The sequence below is a fragment of the Ptychodera flava genome, chromosome 19, assembly GCF_041260155.1.
Source record: "Ptychodera flava strain L36383 chromosome 19, AS_Pfla_20210202, whole genome shotgun sequence".
NCBI classification, from domain to species: domain Eukaryota; kingdom Metazoa; phylum Hemichordata; class Enteropneusta; family Ptychoderidae; genus Ptychodera; species Ptychodera flava.
The window spans coordinates 32690979-32712820 of NC_091946.1; the positions used below are offsets into that span (position 1 = coordinate 32690979).

Genomic DNA, 21842 nt, shown 5'->3' on the forward strand with positions numbered 1-21842 from the left:
TTACTCAGGCAATGCTCAATAGAGCCGACTAGAATGATTGAGTGACTTGCAGACAGGACGGTCTGTCGGTTCAAAGCTCATGTATTTGCACATTTTTATGCAATAAGGTACATATCCAGCTGGTCATTTTTCATGTTGGCGATTGCCGCGCCTCAAACAGATCTGAACACGGCACTGCAGTGAGGTGAATGAACCGTCATTGCCCCAGACACTATTATGTAGACGATCTAGATGAATAGCATGCAATCTTCAAAGTAGAGCTATTCTGTGTCAGTCTCTAATAAGCTGTCTGAAGATTCCTTATGCTCAACACACTACCGATATTTATCTAGTCTACTCTTCTCTCATGTCTACACTTATTAGATTTTGATTTGCCTGCCAGCAAGTGTCCTACATACATTATTTCTTTAATATTTTATTCATGACATTAAAAAGATAAAAATTTTCCCAATGCTCTGTCGACTGTTCCACCTTCGTTGAAATTAACAAAAGATTTGGATTCATGTTGACATCTAAATAAATTTATATTGACTGCCTGTCTTGTCAGGGAAAGTTCAACAGTCAGTCCACATTTAGAGCTTGATAACCCAGATAACTGCCGTTTCGACTTTCAGCAATTGGTAATATGTTTCCATAGAACCAAAATTTGCACGGTATTCCTGATTTTTCTTCAGTTTGAAAGACAGTGCTTGAAAGTTTCATTGAGGAAAGTTTGAGCAAACGTTGAAGTCTTTCACTTTCAAGGTGCATAAAAACGATGTTCTCTGAATGATTGCTACATATGTACAGTGTATGTGTATAAGGTGTTATTGAAGTAAATTCAACCAATAGCAAATGATCTGTCTAAAAGTGATGGACACTGATAAAGTTCTCTGAATCCTCAATTTGGTGTGTCATTTAAAATAAAAAGACAAAAAGGCAAACTCATACAAGCTCATGTTTCTGTGCTCTGAGCCTGCTTCATATTTGCCCTTCTGTAAAATATTTCACGGTGCTTTTGAAATTCTAACAGATATTTATATTTAGCAGCATCTTTGCAATAAAAAATTTACAGTGTTTCTGAAATTGTTTAGAATATTTCTTAAGTCTTCAAAACTTTGCTCATCAATAATTATACCAACAAATTTGCTACTTGAATTGGAAGCATCCATCATGATTGTGAACAGTTCAGGTTTGATATCTTCACTTTTAGGGTTTGCGTTTTAGCTTTAGGTTTTGAACACTAACAGCAATAAAGAGATATTCCTGTTCGGCCGTGTAATACAAGATCCAAGTATGAAAAATCTTTGAGAATAGTGAACAGAACTACAATGCAATCATTCATTTTTCGTTCAAAATCAAATACTCTCCATGGTATTGCACTATTTATGACTGGAAACCGGAGTAAGTTGCTAAGTAGCGCAATTTACTGACAAAGTAATGCAGTGTGTACTAAGCTGCTAATATACTTTAAAATGCAATCATTCTCGCTCTTTTTCTTATATTCATGGTCTTTTCCAAGTCAGGAATGAGTTGAAAAATGAGATATTGTGTTACAGGATTGATACCGGTGTAGACATTAGTTGGACATTAGCGTTTTGAATTATCAAATCAACATACACTGTTAAACAAGAAAACTCTGTCATTGTCCAATATTTTCATTCATGGCCACTCGTCTAAGTTTTCAATGGTTGAGAAAATACATTGTAGTTTTTCATGTGTTCAAGAAGTCAATTTTGGCAATTTCACGTTTGACTTTTTCACAACCTACCATAACGGTAGGATCAGTGATGTTTTTAGGAGTCTACCATAACGTCTAAGAGGCTTCATTTTATTTAGATTGTAGTTTTCTTTTAGCTCCGCTGTCAGTGACGCGGAGCTTATCAAATAGGTTGATTTTCCGTCGTCGTCCGTCGTCATCCGTCGTCGTCCGTCAACAATTGCCTTCTCCTCTGAAACCACAAGTCCAATTGCTTTGAAATTTTATATGCAGTTCACTTGGGGTGACCTCACCTAAGTTTGTTCAAATCGTGGTGAAATTTGCATATTTGAATTTTTGGGGCATTTTTTGGTGTTTTTGGTAAAAAAATCTTCTTCTCTGAAACCGCTTGTCCGATTGCTTTGAAATTTGATATGCAGTTTACTTTGGGTGACTTCAGTCAGATTTGTTCAAATTGTGGTGAAATTTGCATATTTGTATTTTTAAGGCAATTTTTGCCATTTTTGGTAAAAAAATCTTTAAAAATCTTCTTCTTCAAAACTACCAGTCAGATAGCTTTGATATTTGGTACATATGTCCCTAGGGATGATCTATTTGAGATTTGTTCAAATTGTGCAGAAATATGCAAATTTGCATTTTTAGGCAATTTTTGCCATTTTTGGTCAAAAAATGTATTTCTCAGAAAGTACTGCTCTGATAGTTTTGAAATTTGGTATACAGGTTTCTATAGATGAACTAAGTAATATATATTGAATTTCTGATGAAATCTGTAATTTTGTATTTTTGGGGCAATTTTTGCCATTTTTGGTCAAAAAATGTGTATTTTCAAAATTACTCATCTGATAGCTTTGAAATTTGGTATACAGGTTCCTACAGATAAACTTTATGATATTTATTGAAATTATGATGAAATCTGCAATTTTGTATTTTTGGGGCAATTTTTTCCATTTTTGGTCAAAAAATGTGTATTTCCAAAACTACTCATCTGATAGCTTTGAAATTTAGTATACTGGTTCCTACAGATCACCTTAATAATATTTTTTGAAATTATGATGAAATCTGCAGTTTTGTATTTTTGGGGCAATTTTTTCCATTTTTGGTCAAAAAATGTGTATTTCCAAAACTACTCTTCTGATAGCTTTGAAATTTGGTCTACAGGTTTCTATAGATGAACTAAATAATATTTATTGAAATTATGATGAAATCTGCAATTTTGAATTTTTGGGGCAATTTTTTCCATTTTGGTCAAAAAATGTGTTTCTCAAAAAGTACTGGTCTAACAGCTTTGAAATTTGGTATACAGGTTTCTATTGATGAACTTAATTTGATCTTTTGAAATTATGATGAAATCTGCAATTTTTGTTTTTGGGGCAATTGTTGCCATTTTTGGTCAGAAAATTTTATTCTCAAAAAACTACTCATCAGATAGCTTTGGTTGACATGTTCTTAGGGATGATCCGATGTGATATATTCAAAGTATGATGTACATCTTCAATTGTGTATTTTTGCCACTTTTTTCTGGCCACTGCATTGAGCTTTCAAAAATTTCCACCTTCTTCATCAACATGTGTCTAAAATAGTTATTCTCTACATAAACACAGCGGAGCTATATCGGCCGCTAGGTCGCTCGTTTTAAATGAATATTGGTTTCAACAGCTATTTGAAAATGCTGTATATCACCAGTCTATTCAGATGTCTGCTTTAGTGAAAAAAAAATGTTGTTGTAAATATAATTTTTATTTTCCAACAAGAATGTGTCGTTAAATGCCAGAATTTTCTAAGAAATGAAACTATCAACGGCTGATCATAGCATATTAATCTTTCACAATATACACTGGTGTTCTACATACAGAATACAAGATGAATCCGGCAATGTAGTGCACTGTAACGTGAGATCAAAAGGATTCTTGCAAAATTTATGTGCTGCATCCGAGATGATGTAACACAGGGTGACATCATTATTAAAGGAAGGATCTCTTCTTAAGTATTAGCAATAACTCACAGTATTTCCAGGCCATTGTGGTGAAAGTGGGAAAATGCATCACCTGTGCAAGTGATGCGTAGTGTAGATTGCATGTCAAAATGCTATCAGGGAGCGAAATGAACCTCAATCCTGCAGAAAAATAATGTTTTGTAATTCCCCGACGGGGATTACGTGTGCCTGGACACACTTTAAAACACACGTACTCCCAAAGGTTAAGAAACCAGTCTGAATTCCAATGAGGATTTAAGACGGTAATTTCACGGGTGTGTAAAAAATATGAAAAGGTATTGGTGAGAATAAATTGCTACAAATAATGATGCGTGGATTGTGTCTACGTCTGTGCACATACCGGCACTGTCTCACAACGTTTTGCACCAAAAATACTTGTGTACCATACCAGTAAATCCACTCAACCAATCTGAGGTTTCAGAAAGAAAAAAAACACACAAGCATTTACAAAAATTGATAAGGCTTAGTGGCTGATTATGGCAGATTGCGGGTGTTTGATTGAGCAGAAGTGGCGTAGCAGTGTATTAAACTGTCATGGGTAATGGAAGGGATGCCATAGCTGATAACACTCAACCATTTAACTGAGATGTTCATTTCAGCATTGAAATGTCAATAGAGGGCAGTGCATAATATTCAAACATCGTATGTTGATTGACTGTCTTGGCAATGGGAGAGGGATATATATATATATAAGTTGTCTACAGTGTGTCTATCTTATATATGTATGTATATGTATATATATATATATATATATATATATATATTACAGTGTGTCTATCATTTATAATATATATATATATATATATATATATATATATATATATATATATATATATATATATATAATATGACTACGTATATATATCTTAAATGAACTGTACCTGAATGTTTTTAATAACTAGGTAGAATGATACATTGTCATATGAAAGTACAGATATATATATATATATATATATATATATATATATATATATATATGTAATTTTGACATAATTTGTTTTTAGAATGGATACTTCTGCAGGCAGTAAGAGCATCTGAAGGCAGGGACTGTTTTCAAATAATCGTATTCTTGCATGAACTCTGACATGAAATGTGTAGACAGTGTAGGCGAGACATGCATGCTAATTTCTGAAATCTCAAGACACTGTAGCTTGTGTGTATAGACCGTGATTATCCCATTGTTATTGTTAATAATGTAGGATTTCTGCATTTGATAACTTTCCAGATAACAGATAAAACACATGTAAAATGACAGAAATACGGTCACATAGCAATATTCAGTGATACAAGTGTGACTTGTGTTAGCTGCTGTCTGCTCTAAGTGTGTACATGTATGTGTACTCAACCTCTCTCGTATCCTCATACCGGCAGTAGATTTGTGTTTTACCGGACAAATGTCCTTAACTCATTAATGATAGTAAACCTTTCAAATAGTTTTACAGAACCATATTTTTCGATGCAGTTGTTCACATAATTTTCTCAAAAATGTTTTATAAGATTTTTATAGCTTAAAATATTTGACAGCAATGTCATGACAATGTGTTGTGCCTTAGTCCTAGATCTAAACAATCATATGGTATGTATCGGAATGATGGAATAAGTTCAGCAAATAGTATCATTCCCAAATATTGGTACAATTGTGTTTCTTTTCATGGAAAAGTGGGACCCATTTACTTTGAAATGGGAGGAAATTGTTAACTTTAAAATGATAATGTAATACTGATAAAGTTATTGTGTTCTCTTTTGATGTGGATGTGTGGTGAAACGTGTGTCCACTTTTCTGTCATTAATAAAATATGATAATTCTTTCATGCGTTAATCACACACTGGTCAAAGTCGCTATCTTTCCAAATTAGTTACGGTAGCTCTGGTTTGTTTTAGATGAACAACTATTCATGACATTCTGCTCATTAAAACAAGCTAAATTGTTAATGGTCAGATCTCTTCTCCCTGCCTACATGTAGATATATGAATGCTTTGATTACATAATGCTGGAAATTATGTCATCAGCATATTTACATGTTATATGAATACGCAAGGTGTACACAGAGCTCTGATGATTCGTAATACAGCATTCTTCAGTACGCAGGACAACATATATAACTTCTTAAATGAAATAAAAACAACCAAAGCAATTTAGAAAGACTAGGATTGTATCCCTTTATTGTTGTGTAGATCTCTGTATCGTTAATTGACAAGAAATGAATGTACAATACAATCAAGAGAGAGCAGTCACCTATCCGTGTCATGTGTAGCAATATCCACTCAAGCTTGATAGCTAAGCTAACAGGCACTGGCTAACCGTATTCACAGAGTTCATCTCATTTTATTGAGTCAATTTGCAAGTATTGGCGTATTTAGGTTTCGACAACCTCAAGGAGAAACCATTTTGATGTGTTGGTACCATGAATATGACATAATGGGTGTTATGGCAAAGGCATTTTTGCCTGACTGACTCAATGATTTAGAGTTTTACAAAAGTACATGTTATGCATATTCCGTCAATTGCATTTCATTATCTCAGTAATGTACGTGAAGTTTTCTGCAAAACCATTTGAATGATAGACATGAAACTGAAATGTATGATTTTAGAAAAAAATTTTTTAGCGATATATACTGTAAATATGAATAAAAAGCCTGAAATTTGCATTGTGAAGCAGATTTTCTGTCAGTATTATGATTTATCTTATCACCAATTTTCTTTTTTTTTTTGAAATTCATGGTTTGCACAAAGTTCCTACCTTTCAGAAAAACAGACTTATTTTGTGCAAATTAAAATTCAGCAAATGTCGTTATATCTTCTTAGGCAAGTCAATTCTATTAAAAAGTCCTCTGCATATTAAGTTGACAGAAAAACAAAGCATGGATAATTATATGCTAGTGGGTGTAGTGAAATTTTATTTCCTTTCTAGAAAACTATCACAGTGCTCTGGCATAATTTATTAATATCTTTTCTCAGCAAGATGATCATCTCGCAGTTCAGTGATATTATTCTGCAAATATACAGTCGCAATCTCAGACAGAAAGTGGTCATCCTCTAGTTGGGTCTGTTTAGCTACAGTTTATAATATAGATATATTATTTTCAAGGAAACAAGGGTAAATTGTGACAAATCCCAAAACAAGCTTTGCAAATTTGAGAGAATCAAAGAAGAGAAAATCTCTCAGATCTGATTTGCCCTGTCAGCACCAAATTGTTGGTACATTCCCATTGTGTTCAAATGGATGGATGAGTTCATGTACAGGAAAATAGGGGGTGAAAGACTTAAACATCAATAAATTAATTATCCACATATGATTTCAACATCTTCAACTAACAGATGGAACTCCGAAGTCTGGATAAGAAAAAAAAATGATTTCTCAAGTCAGATAGCAGCTTGTGTCACTAGAGCAGTTCATTGACTGGGACAAGGATGTTAGTCATGACAAATAATGAAAATGTCAGAAATCCCACACACTACTAGCAGTACGTGTTTTACAAGACTGGCCTGTTAGTATCTCTCAATCAGTAAATTGAAGTCTTTTAAACGTCACCCAAAGTCATCAATGACATAGAAACACCTACGTCAAGCAAGGGTGTTCATGTATGGCAGGAAACGACAAATCAGTGCAAGTGAGAAAGTGTTTCAGAAAAGTAGTGGGGCCCCAATCCTTGTTTTCCTTCAAGACGTAAAGTGTGTTTGCTCACACCAGTTGTGGTACTCTCCTGATGTTCCTCTGTACTTCACCTTGAATTGTGACTTGACTACAAGTCTTATTCCTGCCCAGTGTTTTTCAGCGCCCCATAACCTTGGCATCCAAGAAATCGTGCAAGATTCTGTGACCTTCTTAAGCTGCGCTTTACCATAGACTCTGTACCTCAAGGTTATAGAGAGTCCTTGGACGCAAAATTCATGTTATGGGTTAGTGCGGCTCCCAAGCAATGAACCAACAATCTTGAACTTGCCTCCTTGAACCTCGGTGTAAGAATTATACTGTACACCTTACTTGTAGACTTTAATCATTCAATACTGACAGTGGCAATATTGTTCAATTTCCAAGCCACTATGATGCATCTCAGGGATGCAAACAAAAACAAACAGATATTTACTCAGAGAAACCACAGATAAATTGAAGTAATATCAAAACTGTTATTGGTAACCAAACTTTCCAGTGGTCAGTATTTCAATTCCATGACAAAAACTACCAGTCATGTACAGTATTGACAATGAAAACAAAGATATCCACCCATATTTTCAACCACAGAACTCTACCCTAACAAATGAACCCCAACCATGCCCCAGAATTCATTGATAATAATTTCATGTACTTTCCAGGGTTATTAAAATTAAAAGGTTCAAAAACAATATTGATCTGTGCTTTTCTATGTATTGTGATACTAACATGTTATTTACTTATTTATTTACATACTTATTTATTTTATTCAGTTGTTTATTTCTACTTGTTTATTTGTTTACATTGTGTTTTTGTTTACTTGTTTGCTTATTTATACATTCATGCAACTATTACAAGTAAAACCACTCAGCAATTATTTTCAAATTCTCTCTCGTTTTGCTTTACAGGCAACAATTGGTATAGATTTCCTTTCAAAGACGATGTACCTAGAAGATCGAACGGTGCGCCTACAACTTTGGGATACAGCGGGACAAGAACGATTTCGCAGTCTAATTCCTAGTTATATCAGAGATTCAACGGTAGCAGTGGTTGTCTATGATATCACAAGTAAGAACCTCTCACCGTCTCCCATCTGATTGGTTTATTCTAATTATTTACAGCAACTTAAGGAGTCTTGAACAAGCTATTTTCTACCTGATTGGCTGTTTGGAAATAATTCAATACAAACAATGAGTTTCAGCCAATCAATTGGCTAAAAGCTTCCCAGACACCGCATAGTCTTGCCTCAAGACTGTTTTGAGATGAATTTGTACATTTGTGTGAGCTCATAGAATACATTATACATGTAGATGCGTTACTCCTGCCACATTCATACGTCACTATCAGGTCAGATTGGTTAAAATCAGCGAGACACAACATGTTCTACATGTATGTGTTGCATTTTTACAAATACTTGAACATTTTAAGGCTTAGGAAAACAGATAGTGTATGGTACACATGATTTTCACTGACCAAACCTGTTACACCATACTGTGCCAAGTACAGTGTCAGTGAAAATACTCATGTTTCAACTCAAGACTGCTTCTTCCTGTCTCTACAAATGGGGAAGGGATAGGCCTGGTGGGATAAAGGCTACGTACTCACATTCAGAAATTCGCACATTGTGTATATACACACATACTGTATACATACTGTATACATACTGTATACATGTACATGTACTTTTGGACATGTGAATGAAATCATGCCATTTCTGGCAGGTTGCAGTACGCCTTTATGGGCGTTATAGTGATGAGATCTCCCTCAAACACTTCATTACTCTTCACAAGAAAACCTCATTCTTCAGAATTTTGTGTGAAATATCCCACATCAACTGAATCAAGTAGACCATTTATATTTCCGTTTGTTGCCTTTGAATGTTTCCACCTCCTGCTGAGGCTCAATTTAAACCTGTTCAACTTTCAGAATTGGCAATTTCCTGGTCTTTTCCAGGCCTAAGCTAATTGCCTTGATAAATGGTGTGGTGCGTAGCGTTTCACCACTGATCTTGAAATCATACGCTGAGTGTCAATTGTTAATATTTATACAAGAATCAATGTCTAATTTAAAAACTATGGCCAAGAGCCTACAATTCTAATAATGGAAATTAAAAAGAAAAGTGTTCTTCTCGTACCTGGGTATTTGCCATAATTGAATCTTTGCAGTAATAGACCAATGCATAAACTGCCTGCGATGTTTGCCACCCACACGTAACTTGAGATCAAATATGTAACATCAGTGATACGTACATGGACCAATGGTGTCAAACAGACAATTCGTGCCAGCAGCGTAACCTGTTCACCCCTTATTCCCTGTGAGCAAGTCCACACTCATCATTGATTACAATGGATTAGGGACAAACCATGGTAGTGAAAGGGTTAAAACTAAAATGTGCACTATTGAAGAAGTTTACAACTTATCTCTGTCAAGTGATATGTCCAAACCAAGGTTCAACACTTTGTTAGGCATTATATCATGGTCTCAAAGGTACACAGGTGATTTCTTACATATAATGCAGACGTTATCTGAACATGTATGGTGTACATGTACATTGTACTTTTGTACATATCTCTCATCAGGTGTTTTTCATAAAAGTAAATAGATGCTACTAGTTGTTTCAGCCAAAACGCCTCCTTCCTTAAACTGTCAATCAGCTATCATGCATGTCATCATGTAAACAGAACGTGACAGAATTGCGAAACACAGACCGACATCACCACTTCCGCATGCTGTCAGAACTGCTGTCGGGTGCCAATACTGCAACAGAAGGTCGAGGCCCAACAAATGGAACTAGAGCAACTAAAGTGAGACTTTCAGCCTCGTTTAAGTTCAACCCAATCCATCGAATCAACATCCAACGCTGACGAGTCTTCCGATATACCACCTCTGCCACTTATGCCTGAACTGAGCCCAAGTCGCCCAACCATCCAATCAGTCACAACTCCAGCCAATGTGGTGCAGGTTCCGCAGGGTGTAGTACAAAGTTTAGTGTCAGCTGGTGCAGCAGTACCCATGCCACAAACAAGACTCCAACAGCCAACAGAACTATCATTAGCTTTTCCGCCAATTACTGGTGAAGACGACATTCTGCCACAGTATTTGTCATACTGTCTTGAAAGCTTCAGCTCAATGAAAATTTTGCAAAGCATTTAGCATTTCTGATTTACAGCCTGCCCTGAAGAACGCTACGGCAAAAATTGCTCAGGAAAAAATCACTGTAAGACGAACACCCCAAAAACAGCCTTAAGCCGGAGACGTTTGAACAAGATACGAAATGCTGTGTTTGGTCATTACCAGAACATATACCGCTCGGTAGGCAGGCTAGTACATAGAAGGGCTGCACGGATGCTATAGATAAGGGACTCAGGGATGAGATGGCAGAATTGAATAGAATAGGATATCAGTAGATTAGGAAAAGACGTTTTCAGCATTACTTTTTTCGTAGTTTTTGTATTTTATAGTTTTTTTGGTTTTTTTGAAACAAGTTACTTTCACTGATAATAAGTTAACAATACTGTATCGCCCTTGAATTCTGATTCTTTGCAATTTGTGTACTGTATTTTCACTTGATGTGTGAATGACATTTAATAAGAATAGTAAATACAAGCATACATGGAATTTTGTTGTGTATTCTATATTTTGTTACTTTATTCAGAATTTAGTACAGAGTACAGTTTCTATATTTTTGGATAACGTTTTTTATAAAACTTAGTTGATATTCTGTCAATTTTGCCTTCATTTCGCCGATATTACAATTAATGGCAAAGAAGACGTAGAATGCCATTCGCGACACGAGATGACATGCTCCTCGAAATTGCATTGGTTAGAACGTAAAGTCTGCCTATGGTTGATACAGGATGGAAGCACAGACACTGGCAGCCACTTGTGGATGACACCTTGACCTTTTCATTGTCTTCATCACAACATCTTTGACATTTCCTGGAAGAAATCAGATTCAACAAGTCTTATAACGTACATGTACAGTTTCAGGTAAATTCATCATGTAGGAATTACAAACATCCTGTTTTTTACTTGCTCTCTTCCAGATGCTAACTCTTTCCACCAGACATCCAAATGGATTGATGACGTACGAACTGAAAGAGGTAGTGATGTTATAATTATGTTAGTAGGAAACAAAACTGATTTAGCCGACAAAAGGTGAGTCTTTCCAAACATTGGATTAAAATGTTTCCATCAGATCATCTAAGAATGTGAAAACACTTTTGAATATCTGCTCTGCATGGTTAAAAAATACACAAATATTCTATGTGCATGTGTGTGTCAAGCTAGAGTGAAAAGAAAAGTACAGTTCACCCGGCCGTTTTAAAGACTGAACGTCACTTGTGTATGTGTCAAACGTAAAGATGGCAAAGTACAGTTTGCTTGACTCATAGACTTTGACAGCAATTCAAATGCATGTACATGTATCCCAGTGACTTGGAAGTACATGGGTTTAATAACAAGTGTCATGTCTGTCCCTTCGGAGACATTATAGATGCAGTAAAGATCTAAATGTTCAGTGACTCTCCCAATGGGGCCGGCCCAGTTAGGACTTGCAATAGTTATAAGTGATTAAATAGAGTAATGAGCGAGAATGAAATTCAAAATGGCCGCCATCCCTGTATTAACTCTATGAGAAAACATTAACATTTTTGATATTCACAGAAAATGAGCATACAAAAACTTTATTTTCTCCATGCGCTTCAAAATGAGCCATCACAAGTTGTAGGCCAAAAATGACCATATATGTACCGTACTTCAGATCTGCACCGTGAGCTCAACACTATGAATGCAAGTTGTTTAAACCACGCCATTGCATTTGCAGTATTGGAATGAAAAAGCTTGAAATGGGATGTTAGAGCTTAGAGCATCTCTTTTAACCTGATCACCCCCAATTCCCTGTGAACAGGTCCACAATCACCACTGATAATGATCAGTTTGGGCCAAACCATGATGGTGAAAGGGTTATGTCCAAGCCTGCTACTCTCATAGAGCCACTGGTAATTTCACTTTTCCACAGCTGGATGAAACTACCACTGTCCATAGGTTAATCACTTCCATAGGATGCCAATAGCTGATCAAAGACAACCCCATCTACATGCACTTTTGTAAAACTTCACTTAGACTTTGAGCAAGGATGTTGAGAGAAAAAGTTCACACATCAAAGGTGTTATCTGGATTTGCATGTCTGACCTTGACACACAGTCACTTGACATTGTATGATAATTGCTGTCACATGTTGCATTGAGTATTTTATCGAGATCATATACGGTTAATGAACCTAGTTATGTTTAAACAGTTCCAAAATCATATCTGTAATTGTCACACTTTTCTCAATCATTTTGAGTTTATCAAGACAACTTAGGCTTCATTTCGATGTGTTTTATGTAAATTTTCATCTCGTATATTTTGTTGTGTTTCATGTACATGTTAATTTCAATTGCACTAGTAAAATATCCATGTCTTTATGATGTTATTTTAGCACATTTACTTTCTATTTAATTTCATATAATTTGTAATGGCATTGTTTTTCCCTCTCTCCATCATGTTCACATTTTCCTGTCAATCAACCACTCCACCCATCCATCCACCAACCCACCTACCCACCCACCTGCCTCATCCAACCCTGCCATCAGACAAGTGTCCATCGACGATGGTGAACGCAAGGCCCGTGAACTTAATGTCATGCACATTGAAACAAGTGCAAAGTCAGGATACAATGTCAAACAGGTATGATGGATTATGTTTTGGGGAAATCTTACGGTGTTGGTTTTGCCTTTTCTCTTTTCTCGTTTTCAATCTTTGCTGTCTTGGGCTGTCATGATGTTTGTAGACAAGTTTCTATTGATGAGGGAGAGCGCAAGGCAAAGGAACTCAATGTCATGCACATTGAAACCAGCGCTAAGACAGGATACAACGTCAAACAGGTAAGCCACAGAGAAAGATCACAGCTAATGAGAGCATCGATGGAAATTGTCACCTATGGTCATCTTGTCCATCCTATCACCCCATGTGCTTATTTAGAAGCCCAGCTTTGCCATAGAAAACAATAGGTGTGCATGAAATGTGGGGATGAAACTATCAATGGGGGAGCAAGTATAATTAATGCTTTCATCACCACAGTTGGGGCCAATCTTATTTTCATGAATAGTGTGGCTAGACATGTGCACATACATGCACAGATGGAAATGACTGTATGTATTATTGTGTCATCAATGCCCCAGTATGATCTAGATGGGGAGGGAAGTTTGTATGATTTTGCTTTGTCCAGGCTGGCTTTTGATGTTTGAGAACTCAATAATGCCATATATTGCTATCAAAAATTGCTTGCAAGAACCACAAAGTAATATACCCGGTATTTGATGATGACTGTTGTTCCTTGAAAACATTGTGTCTTGATTAATTTATGTATGTCATAGGGGGCCAATACTAAGAGGAAATCAGCTATTCTCAACAGTGCTTTGATTATGCTAATGTCAGCAAAGATGAACAGGCAAAACACCAAGTTTTTGTTGAAAAAATATTGGCAGGGAGATTCCTTGTATGATCCTTTCTCATATACAATCTTTGAATAAGTAAGATTTCCTATCAGGAAGGAGTATTGGTTAGAAAGGGAAACAGGTGTTACACAATTAAGTATTTCAAGGTGATTCATTTCCTGACATTTTGAGTTTATTTTTCCTGTTTGTGTCGTCTTCAGTTATTCCGTCGTGTGGCAGCAGCACTGCCTGGCATGGAGAGTCAAGAACAGAAGAACAAAGACCCAGATAGTATCCTTTCAATGCTACGGCAGACACAATGCTTATATTCATTGTGTGTGTATGTGTATGCGTGATTGCTTAGGTATTTTTTCATGGCAAGTCTTTGGGTTTATATACTTTTAAGCAGCATACACAGATGGATACTGTTGTTACGTGTGTCTGGAGGACGTTTGGAAGTAGTGTGTCACATATTATGCCTAGCAGCAGTTCTCTAAAAAAATAGATTTTGATAGATTACTTACATCCATAATTCTTTATATAAAAAGTTTGCCATACATTTACCAAATCCACTGTCCAATTACCTATAGCCAGGTTACAACTTGTGTCAGGTTAACATCACCGTCTCCCTCACATCATCTTCCCACCCACCAGTGTGCTTGGACCATTAACTGGCAAATTGGGAGAGGGATAATTTTGAAACAATCAGGATATATGTTAGATCTAGTGATTCATTCTTCAGAGCGGTAATTCTGTAGTCAGAGAAAAAATGTAGAATTTAGTCATAACTCACCAACAAGTTCTCGTAAAGATTTGAATGTCATGCCTTCATTATCGTTCAGTGTAGTTTCAATTCAATCAACCATTAAAGCATACAGAAAAGGAAAATTGTGCTAAAAATGTCACAAATCCTACAAAGGTGAACTTCAATAAAAGCAGCATTCCATGGTAATCTGTGCAACATTCCAGTCAAACTGTGCTACTCAAAATGGGCAAATGCTCTCATCTCCCTCCCCAAAAATTATGATTTCATCAAGCGCATTATCAGCAAAAACCCCTTAGGGAATGTGGACTGCAACCGCAGCATACAGAGGGTGGAAGACACCCCAGCTTACGAAGTCTGTTGAAAATTTACCAGCTAAAACTGTCAGGGTCAGAAATGCAAGATTACATCCTGTCATGTGTTTGCCAGACAAGAGAATTTCTGAAGTAGTCAAATAGAAGACAGCGCTGTCTAATTTGTACGAAGAATAGTTTCAGTGGTATTGAACTTCAGAGCTCTGTCAAGCTGATATGTGACATCACTATGAATTTCATGATCCCCGTTGCTACACCCTGCTTTCACAGATGACTTTGGACTTGAAGCTGCTTACTTTATTGTGTGTGTTCTTTCATTTGGCTAGGGAAGGAGGGGGGCATTGCACATGTTTTAAAAAATGTCACAGCACAACTGCTGGAGTTTCAGGTTTGCAGAGATCCCCTGGACTTGATGGTATGTTTGAATGTGAACAGTGCCTCACAGACTGGCAGCTTGTTTCCCATCGTAGAGAGGTTAGTGGTGTCACATTTTCATACACTGGTGTAAAATACTCTGCATGGCTTCATATGAATGAGTGTGAGTTCAGAAATATGTAAGTTGTGAAAGTGTGTACGGCAATCTTGAAGGAGTTAGTGTAAGGCTAAGTATATTATTAAGGTAGTATGCGCCTTGAAAGTGGAAGACATAAACTTTTGCTCAAACTATCCTCAAGGAATCTTTCAACCATTCTCTTTCTACAAGAATAAAAATCAGGGGTCACCATGCAAATTTTGGTACTAGAGAAACAAATTACCCAAGATTTACCGGTATTTGAAATTCAAAATGGCTGCCATCCCTGTGTTAACTCTATGGAGAAAAATAAAATTTCCGATTTTCGAAAAACTAAAACAGGAAAAATGTTTCTTACACCAAGAGCTTTAAAATGAACCCCACAAGTGGTAGATTAGAAAAAAATTGTAAAAGTTTAAGAGTCCAAATATCTGTCCCCGAGGCGCATTCTACCTTAAATGAAAGACGAGAGGTTGGAAAAGGGTATGCAACCACGTGAATACTTATGATCAACACATCTCAAAAGCAGAATTATTTGTATTTTGCACACTCAGATGACACAATACTTGTCCAGCTTTTCAATAGATGTGTGATAATAACAGGTTTTAAAATACAGCACGGTGCATGTTGCAGCCTCATGTAATTTTTTTTCAGAAAAAGATTTGACAAAAATCTGTTCATTTGGGAAAGTCATATGTGTATTATTTTATGGTTTTAAATGGTGCTCAATCATTATTTCTTTTTCTTCTTTTTTTTCGATCTTTATTTTCCAGTCATCGGGACAGACAGTCTGTAAAAGTTTTGGTGACGGTCTCTGTGTGGGCTCTCGTTCCTCCTTCACATCAACAAAAATTGCGAAGTGGTCTTTCTTTCATTTTTTCTCTCCCTTTGTCACTAACATTTTCAACTCCGGTGAACTGTCACACACTCTAAACCAAACCCACTGACATCACAAAAAATCTCAAACACCCTTCAAGACATTCCAACTCAGAAACCTGTCTTAGTTTTCTTTTAAGAAATTGGAAAGGCAAACAAATAAGGTATAAAAAAATTATCGGTTTAATTTTTTAAGATAACAGGCTGCTCTTCTTTCTTTCTATTTTAATTTGCTTATAAGTGCCTATCATTGTTCCCTTGTTTGCACCATTAACTAACTAAGTTCCTTTCTTTACCTTAGCTTTTTCTGCCTTTATTTTCTTTTTCTTTCGACTTTGCTCAAATTCTTTCTCATTTTCTTCTGTTTGCATGACTAAATTGTCCATTTGTTTGTTTGTTTGTATATTGTGTAGTATCAGTGATGTTCAAGTTCAGGCATGCTCAGTTCGAATACCTGCTGTACTTGTGTTTGTTTTATGTTGTGTGAGCTAGTACCCGACTACCTTTTTTTTTTTTAAGTTCGCAGCCATGTTTCTTGAAAATTTCCTTAACAGAATTTCTCCTTCAGTGATCGAAGTAAAACTGAAAGATACGCCACAAGAACCACAGCAACAAGAGGGTGGTTGTGCCTGCTAAGAATAGGTGCCCTGATTGGTCAATTGATCGGTCATGTGATCAGTCAGTAGCAAATGAAAGACAGCCTGTTTGCTGTTCATTGTGTCTTATCTCCAATAATGTTGCTCTTCAAAGAAAAAAAAGGAAAACAAATCAAAAAAGACTACCATTTGGGCTTGTTAGTACTATTCCGGTGACAATGAGATTACTTTCATAGTATCAAGAAAAAAATATCGCAGTGGTGTAGTTGTACAGTTCTGTTTCCATGGTGACTGGAATTACACATTTGTAGCTTTCTCTCTCTATAGATGTCAGTCAGTACGTTGCCAAAAATTCTGGTGCCAGAGCTTTCCTTAACGTTCACATCTCTCCCAGTATTTGAGACGCCTATAAAACTAGAAAAGTTGCCAGAACCACAGCAACAGGAAAGCAGTTGCTCAACCTGCTAAAGCAAGTTTGGCTGATCAGTTTGTAGTCTCTAGCAAGGCATTCCGATCTCCCCCCACCACCCCTACGCACAGACATCAGACGTCCACACACGTGTACATGCCTGTAGTGGACTGTTCCATTTGTATGCTCCACGGAAGGGGTGGAAGGTTGTCTTCGATATGCCCTGCAGAGATAAACCTTGTGCCCTTCTCTGTAGTTCTTTGCATTCTATTTGTAGTTTAGAATTCTTTCAAGGAGTTTACCTAATTTCTCATGTATTTTCAGGCGCAATTGAGTATGTACATTATTTCTCTGGGATTTTTCCCTTTTTTTACTTTACTTCGGAATTCATCAATCTGTCTTCCATATCATTACAACTTTTTCCAGTTTTATTTTAGGAGCTTTAAGACATGTACAAGAAAACCAGAAACCAAAAAAAAAAATGAGAGATTTTTTGCTCGGCACAAGTTTGGTCTCTGCAAAGAGTATTTTTATCAGGGGACGGGGAAAAAGCAGGGCAAGTCTTGACAATTTTGGTCTTAATGAGAAAATTTTAGTGTAATTTGTGGCGCGTTTCAGCCAGCTTTGTAATTTTGTGTGTTCAAGGTAATATGAATATAAATATGCAATATGATTCAAAAAAAGATCCTAAGACCAAGGGAGACTATTTCAAAGATTTTTTTTGTAAAAATACTTTTGTGTAAAATTTGCATCAGGCAAGTTGTAATATTTAACTAGCACTGTAGATGTGACTGGTAAAAATGGGTAGTCAATTGATATTTAAATTAGCACCAATTATTATGTAGATTAGCCGGTATTGTTATGTAGATGACTAGATGTATAGGTGTACTGGTACTTATTTGGTGATGACAAGATTTTACAAAGTTATATTCTCAACAATTCGAACTGACCCACTAAGCGTTATAGCGCAAAAGTTCACAATTTTGTTTTGTTCTGAGTTTTTATTAGTGCATTTTGATCTCTGCTACCAGTTTAGCTAGACTTTGCCAGCTGTTTGTTTGTAGAGATTTGTTTTTTTTATTTGAGGTAAGACCAGGGAGTCCATGCCCTCGTGCATATAAGCTCTCACAATGTATTGTTTTAAAATCTGAAATGCTAACATTCCAAGTAGAGCATCAACTTGATATGATTAATTCTCTCAAATCTGAATTTCTGTGATGAAAAAGGAAATTTAACAATGTGTATTTACAGTTGTTTGAGCTTTCTGCCAAGAGGGACAGACATTGTTTGAAAATTCACAGGTTGGAGATTACCTGTGTGACTTACTTAAGTCTCACAGGATCAAATAAAAAAAAGGGGCAGGGTCAAAGGTCACTTGGGTTGGAGGTCATAGGTGGTGGGTCTGAAATGTGAGTTGTCAGTGAATCAACACATCTAGCCTTCAAAAAGTGCATGAATGTAGTTAATATCAAAATTATTTTTGAGCTTGACCAGCAAGGTTCTGGGCGGAGTCATCTTAATACTCCCGCCGTCAAGAAAAACTGAAAGTTGTAATGTAGACATGTAGGGGTTTACTGGCTCTTTTATCTTTTTCATTCACTTCCTATTGCAAAAGAATTTTGCCTTAGAAAACTTAGTTAAGATTTGAAAACATGCAAAGATGTACTTTTCCTTAATGAACTTTTGCTTATCAAACTTTTGATAATTAGTTGCCCTCTCTAACATGCACCCATCCTGTCTAAAAATCAAGTGCTCATGGTTCTTCTATCAGCCAATCACATCTCACTTCAGGGAAGCGAAGGTGAAATACAAATGCATATTTCTAACCTTGCAGAGTGAACTCTTGCCAGTTAGTGCCATCACTTCACTCTTTAACCAAATCCTAAATGGCAAACAAGCCTGTTTATCACAGCTCTCATTCAATGCACCAAGAACTACCAGATAGATATGGTTGAGATTGTGAAATGCAGAGAAATGTTCTTGTGAACACTGACCAGCCAGCGTGACTGAAAAAAGCCTGGACCAGCACGAAATTTTTTTTTTTACAAATCAACAGAAGTCTAGGGGGTCCTTTAGCTCTAAAAGGCAACTGGAAGGCCCCCTAAGAAAATATCATTGTTTTCATCATAGATATGAGGCCCAGTGTTCTCCAGGTAAGCCGATCAGTCTTCAGATTGTCTTTTCAGAATATCCTGGATCTGGGGAAAGTGAGAACATCCCGGATTGGGGGAAAAGCAATGGTGGTAAAACGGTGTCAGCTGTTTCTCAATAATTCAAAAAATAATCATCAGCACTTGATTGTAAACAGATCGGTGACTTACCTAAAATCCTGAAACCACTAGAGATTTTACTAATACTTAGCGAAACAACTACTACTATTGGTGCTGTTAAGGGCCTGATAAGTTTTAAGGGACATTGTTTACTCTTTCTTCAATCAATATTTATATTTTTCACCTTGATTTGATTTGTATCAGATGGTGATCTTTGCATGGCTGCGATTTTGAATTTCTTAAGTAGATATTTGAAAAAAATCAATCAAATTGGAAATGGACGTCAGGAGAATTTAGTCTTTGTTCTCAAAGATGCCAGTCAAGGGCAGTCTTAACAAGGAATTATGTTTTTCTGTACCCATCACTATGAACAGATATATTGCATCATAGTGTTCACAAAAAATCACTATGAGTATTTGAATGTACTTGAAAAGGGATCTATTTGTTGCTGCATACAGATAAAAGTACTAGTGATGTTCAAAAGCAAGACTGGGAGACCTTAGAATCTAATTGGATGTGTATGCAGGTGCAGAAATGATTTAATATGCAAATGAGCAAAGACTGCATATGATTTGCATATTTTAACTGCCATGCATGTGTGAACAAGGTTTCTCCTAACTGATAAAAGCTCCTAAATTTGCATGAAGCATATTTTGTTTCGAAAATCCAAAATCTTGTATTTTGCCAAGCACAGAAGAAAATTCTCATGAGGTTTCATTTCCATATGTTTTTTCCTATGGAGAAGTAATGGGCCCTTAACCTGTATATTTAATGTATGTACATGTATTTCTTTATTGAACTCATATGAATATGTGCAAGATGGCAATCCAAATGTCAAGTATGGTCAAATTACTGTGTGTATAGTTCCTGAGAATAAATCACTATCTATTAAAAATGTGTACTGTATATATCAGTCGTAATTTTGTTCTTTTTGACTGTATCTTATGTGAAATGCCTTGTATCAACCAGAAGGCAGTGTGGTCGATTTCAGCAGTGGTCCAGTCCATTTCCCCCCTCCCAAATCTACAAAAACTTAAGCAATATTTGCATTTCAGAAACAACACAAAAGAGAATGTGTAAAAGACTAATCCCTTTCCTCACAAAATAAGACCATTAACATGAGTGACTTTCTTTCAAATTGGTTGCTATACAATATGCAAATTTAGACTTGATGGAAACCATGGAAACATTCTGTAACAGAATGACAGTTGTAAAAGCAAGCCACCAATACTGATTTGTCGTATTTGACACAGAAAATATTTGATACTGACCTCATGATATTCTAGTATGGCCTACATCACAAAAAACTGCCATCTTTTATCACGTGATAGGCAATGTAAATGCAACTGGAAAAGTCTATGAACAAAAGTCTTTGAAAACATATGTTGGTACGTTGGTGTTAATAGTGTGGCTATCATCACAAATAAAACACATTTCATTTGGCAAGCCCAAAACAGAACCCTCTTAAATAAAATATATGCTTAGTCTTGTAACACAATATGATTCTAAAAATGTGATCTAATATATATATATATATATATATATATATATATATATATATATATATATATATATATATATATATATATATATATATATATATATATTCGTGTGTGTGTGTGATCAAATTATAAGGTCTGATTATTATCACAATTAGAACAGGTATAAATAAAAAGTCGCCCACGGAACTTTCTTTGCAAATTTTTAATCAAATGAGCTTGGTTTCTCAAGTTTATCCTCTTAAAAAGTTGACACTCAAATGGTAGTATTTGAATAAGTGTTTGAATACAGTCTGCATAAGATTAACCATCAAAATGTACAAAGGAAATGTGTAAACATGATGAGCAGTTTCAAACAATACCGGTATTATACCTAGAGACAGTTTCAGTACATGACTTTGACACAAGTTTGAAGTCCCAAAGAAGCACAATCTTGAAATTTATTGGAATAAGCCTATTTCAGCAGATAATTGACAAATAATATATTACGACAAACAATCAAGTTTTCATGAAACTCATATTCTGAGAAATCAAACACAAACGTGTTTACTTTGAATTCCAAAAGTTTAACAGCAAGAAAACAGATTCGGTACATGCCTTTAGCAGGGTCTAATCAGTACCTGTAATGGTCCCTCAGAAATAACATCTGTTACAGGACCTGTAAAATTGGTCAGATATCAGGGGTGTATCATCAGGTCTGGTATTAAAGGAATGAATACAGTGATGTAATTTCTGAGTGTATCCAGTGCTGTGACCACATGATGTACAAACAGTGGTTTG

The 21842-nt window shown here is 36.0% G+C and overlaps 1 protein-coding gene across 4 annotated transcripts in view; it reads left to right on the forward strand.

The window, feature by feature from the left end:
* LOC139119308 (ras-related protein Rab6) overlaps window positions 1-20469 on the forward strand; it is a 47429-nt gene extending 26960 nt beyond the window's left edge. The window contains exons 3-7 of one of the 4 annotated variants that reach the window (XM_070683058.1): window positions 8254-8413; window positions 11392-11503; window positions 12982-13075; window positions 14046-14115; window positions 16857-20469. In XM_070683058.1, the coding sequence (XP_070539159.1) occupies window positions 8254-8413; window positions 11392-11503; window positions 12982-13075; window positions 14046-14115; window positions 16857-16924 (504 nt within the window). In that variant the 3' untranslated portion in view covers window positions 16925-20469. Of the gene's footprint in view, window positions 1-8253; window positions 8414-11391; window positions 11504-12981; window positions 13076-13178; window positions 13273-14045; window positions 14116-16856 lie in introns of all 4 variants that reach the window. The other 3 variants (XM_070683059.1, XM_070683056.1, XM_070683057.1) reach the window with 3 other exon arrangements.
* The last annotated feature ends 1373 nt before the right edge of the window (window positions 20470-21842 follow it).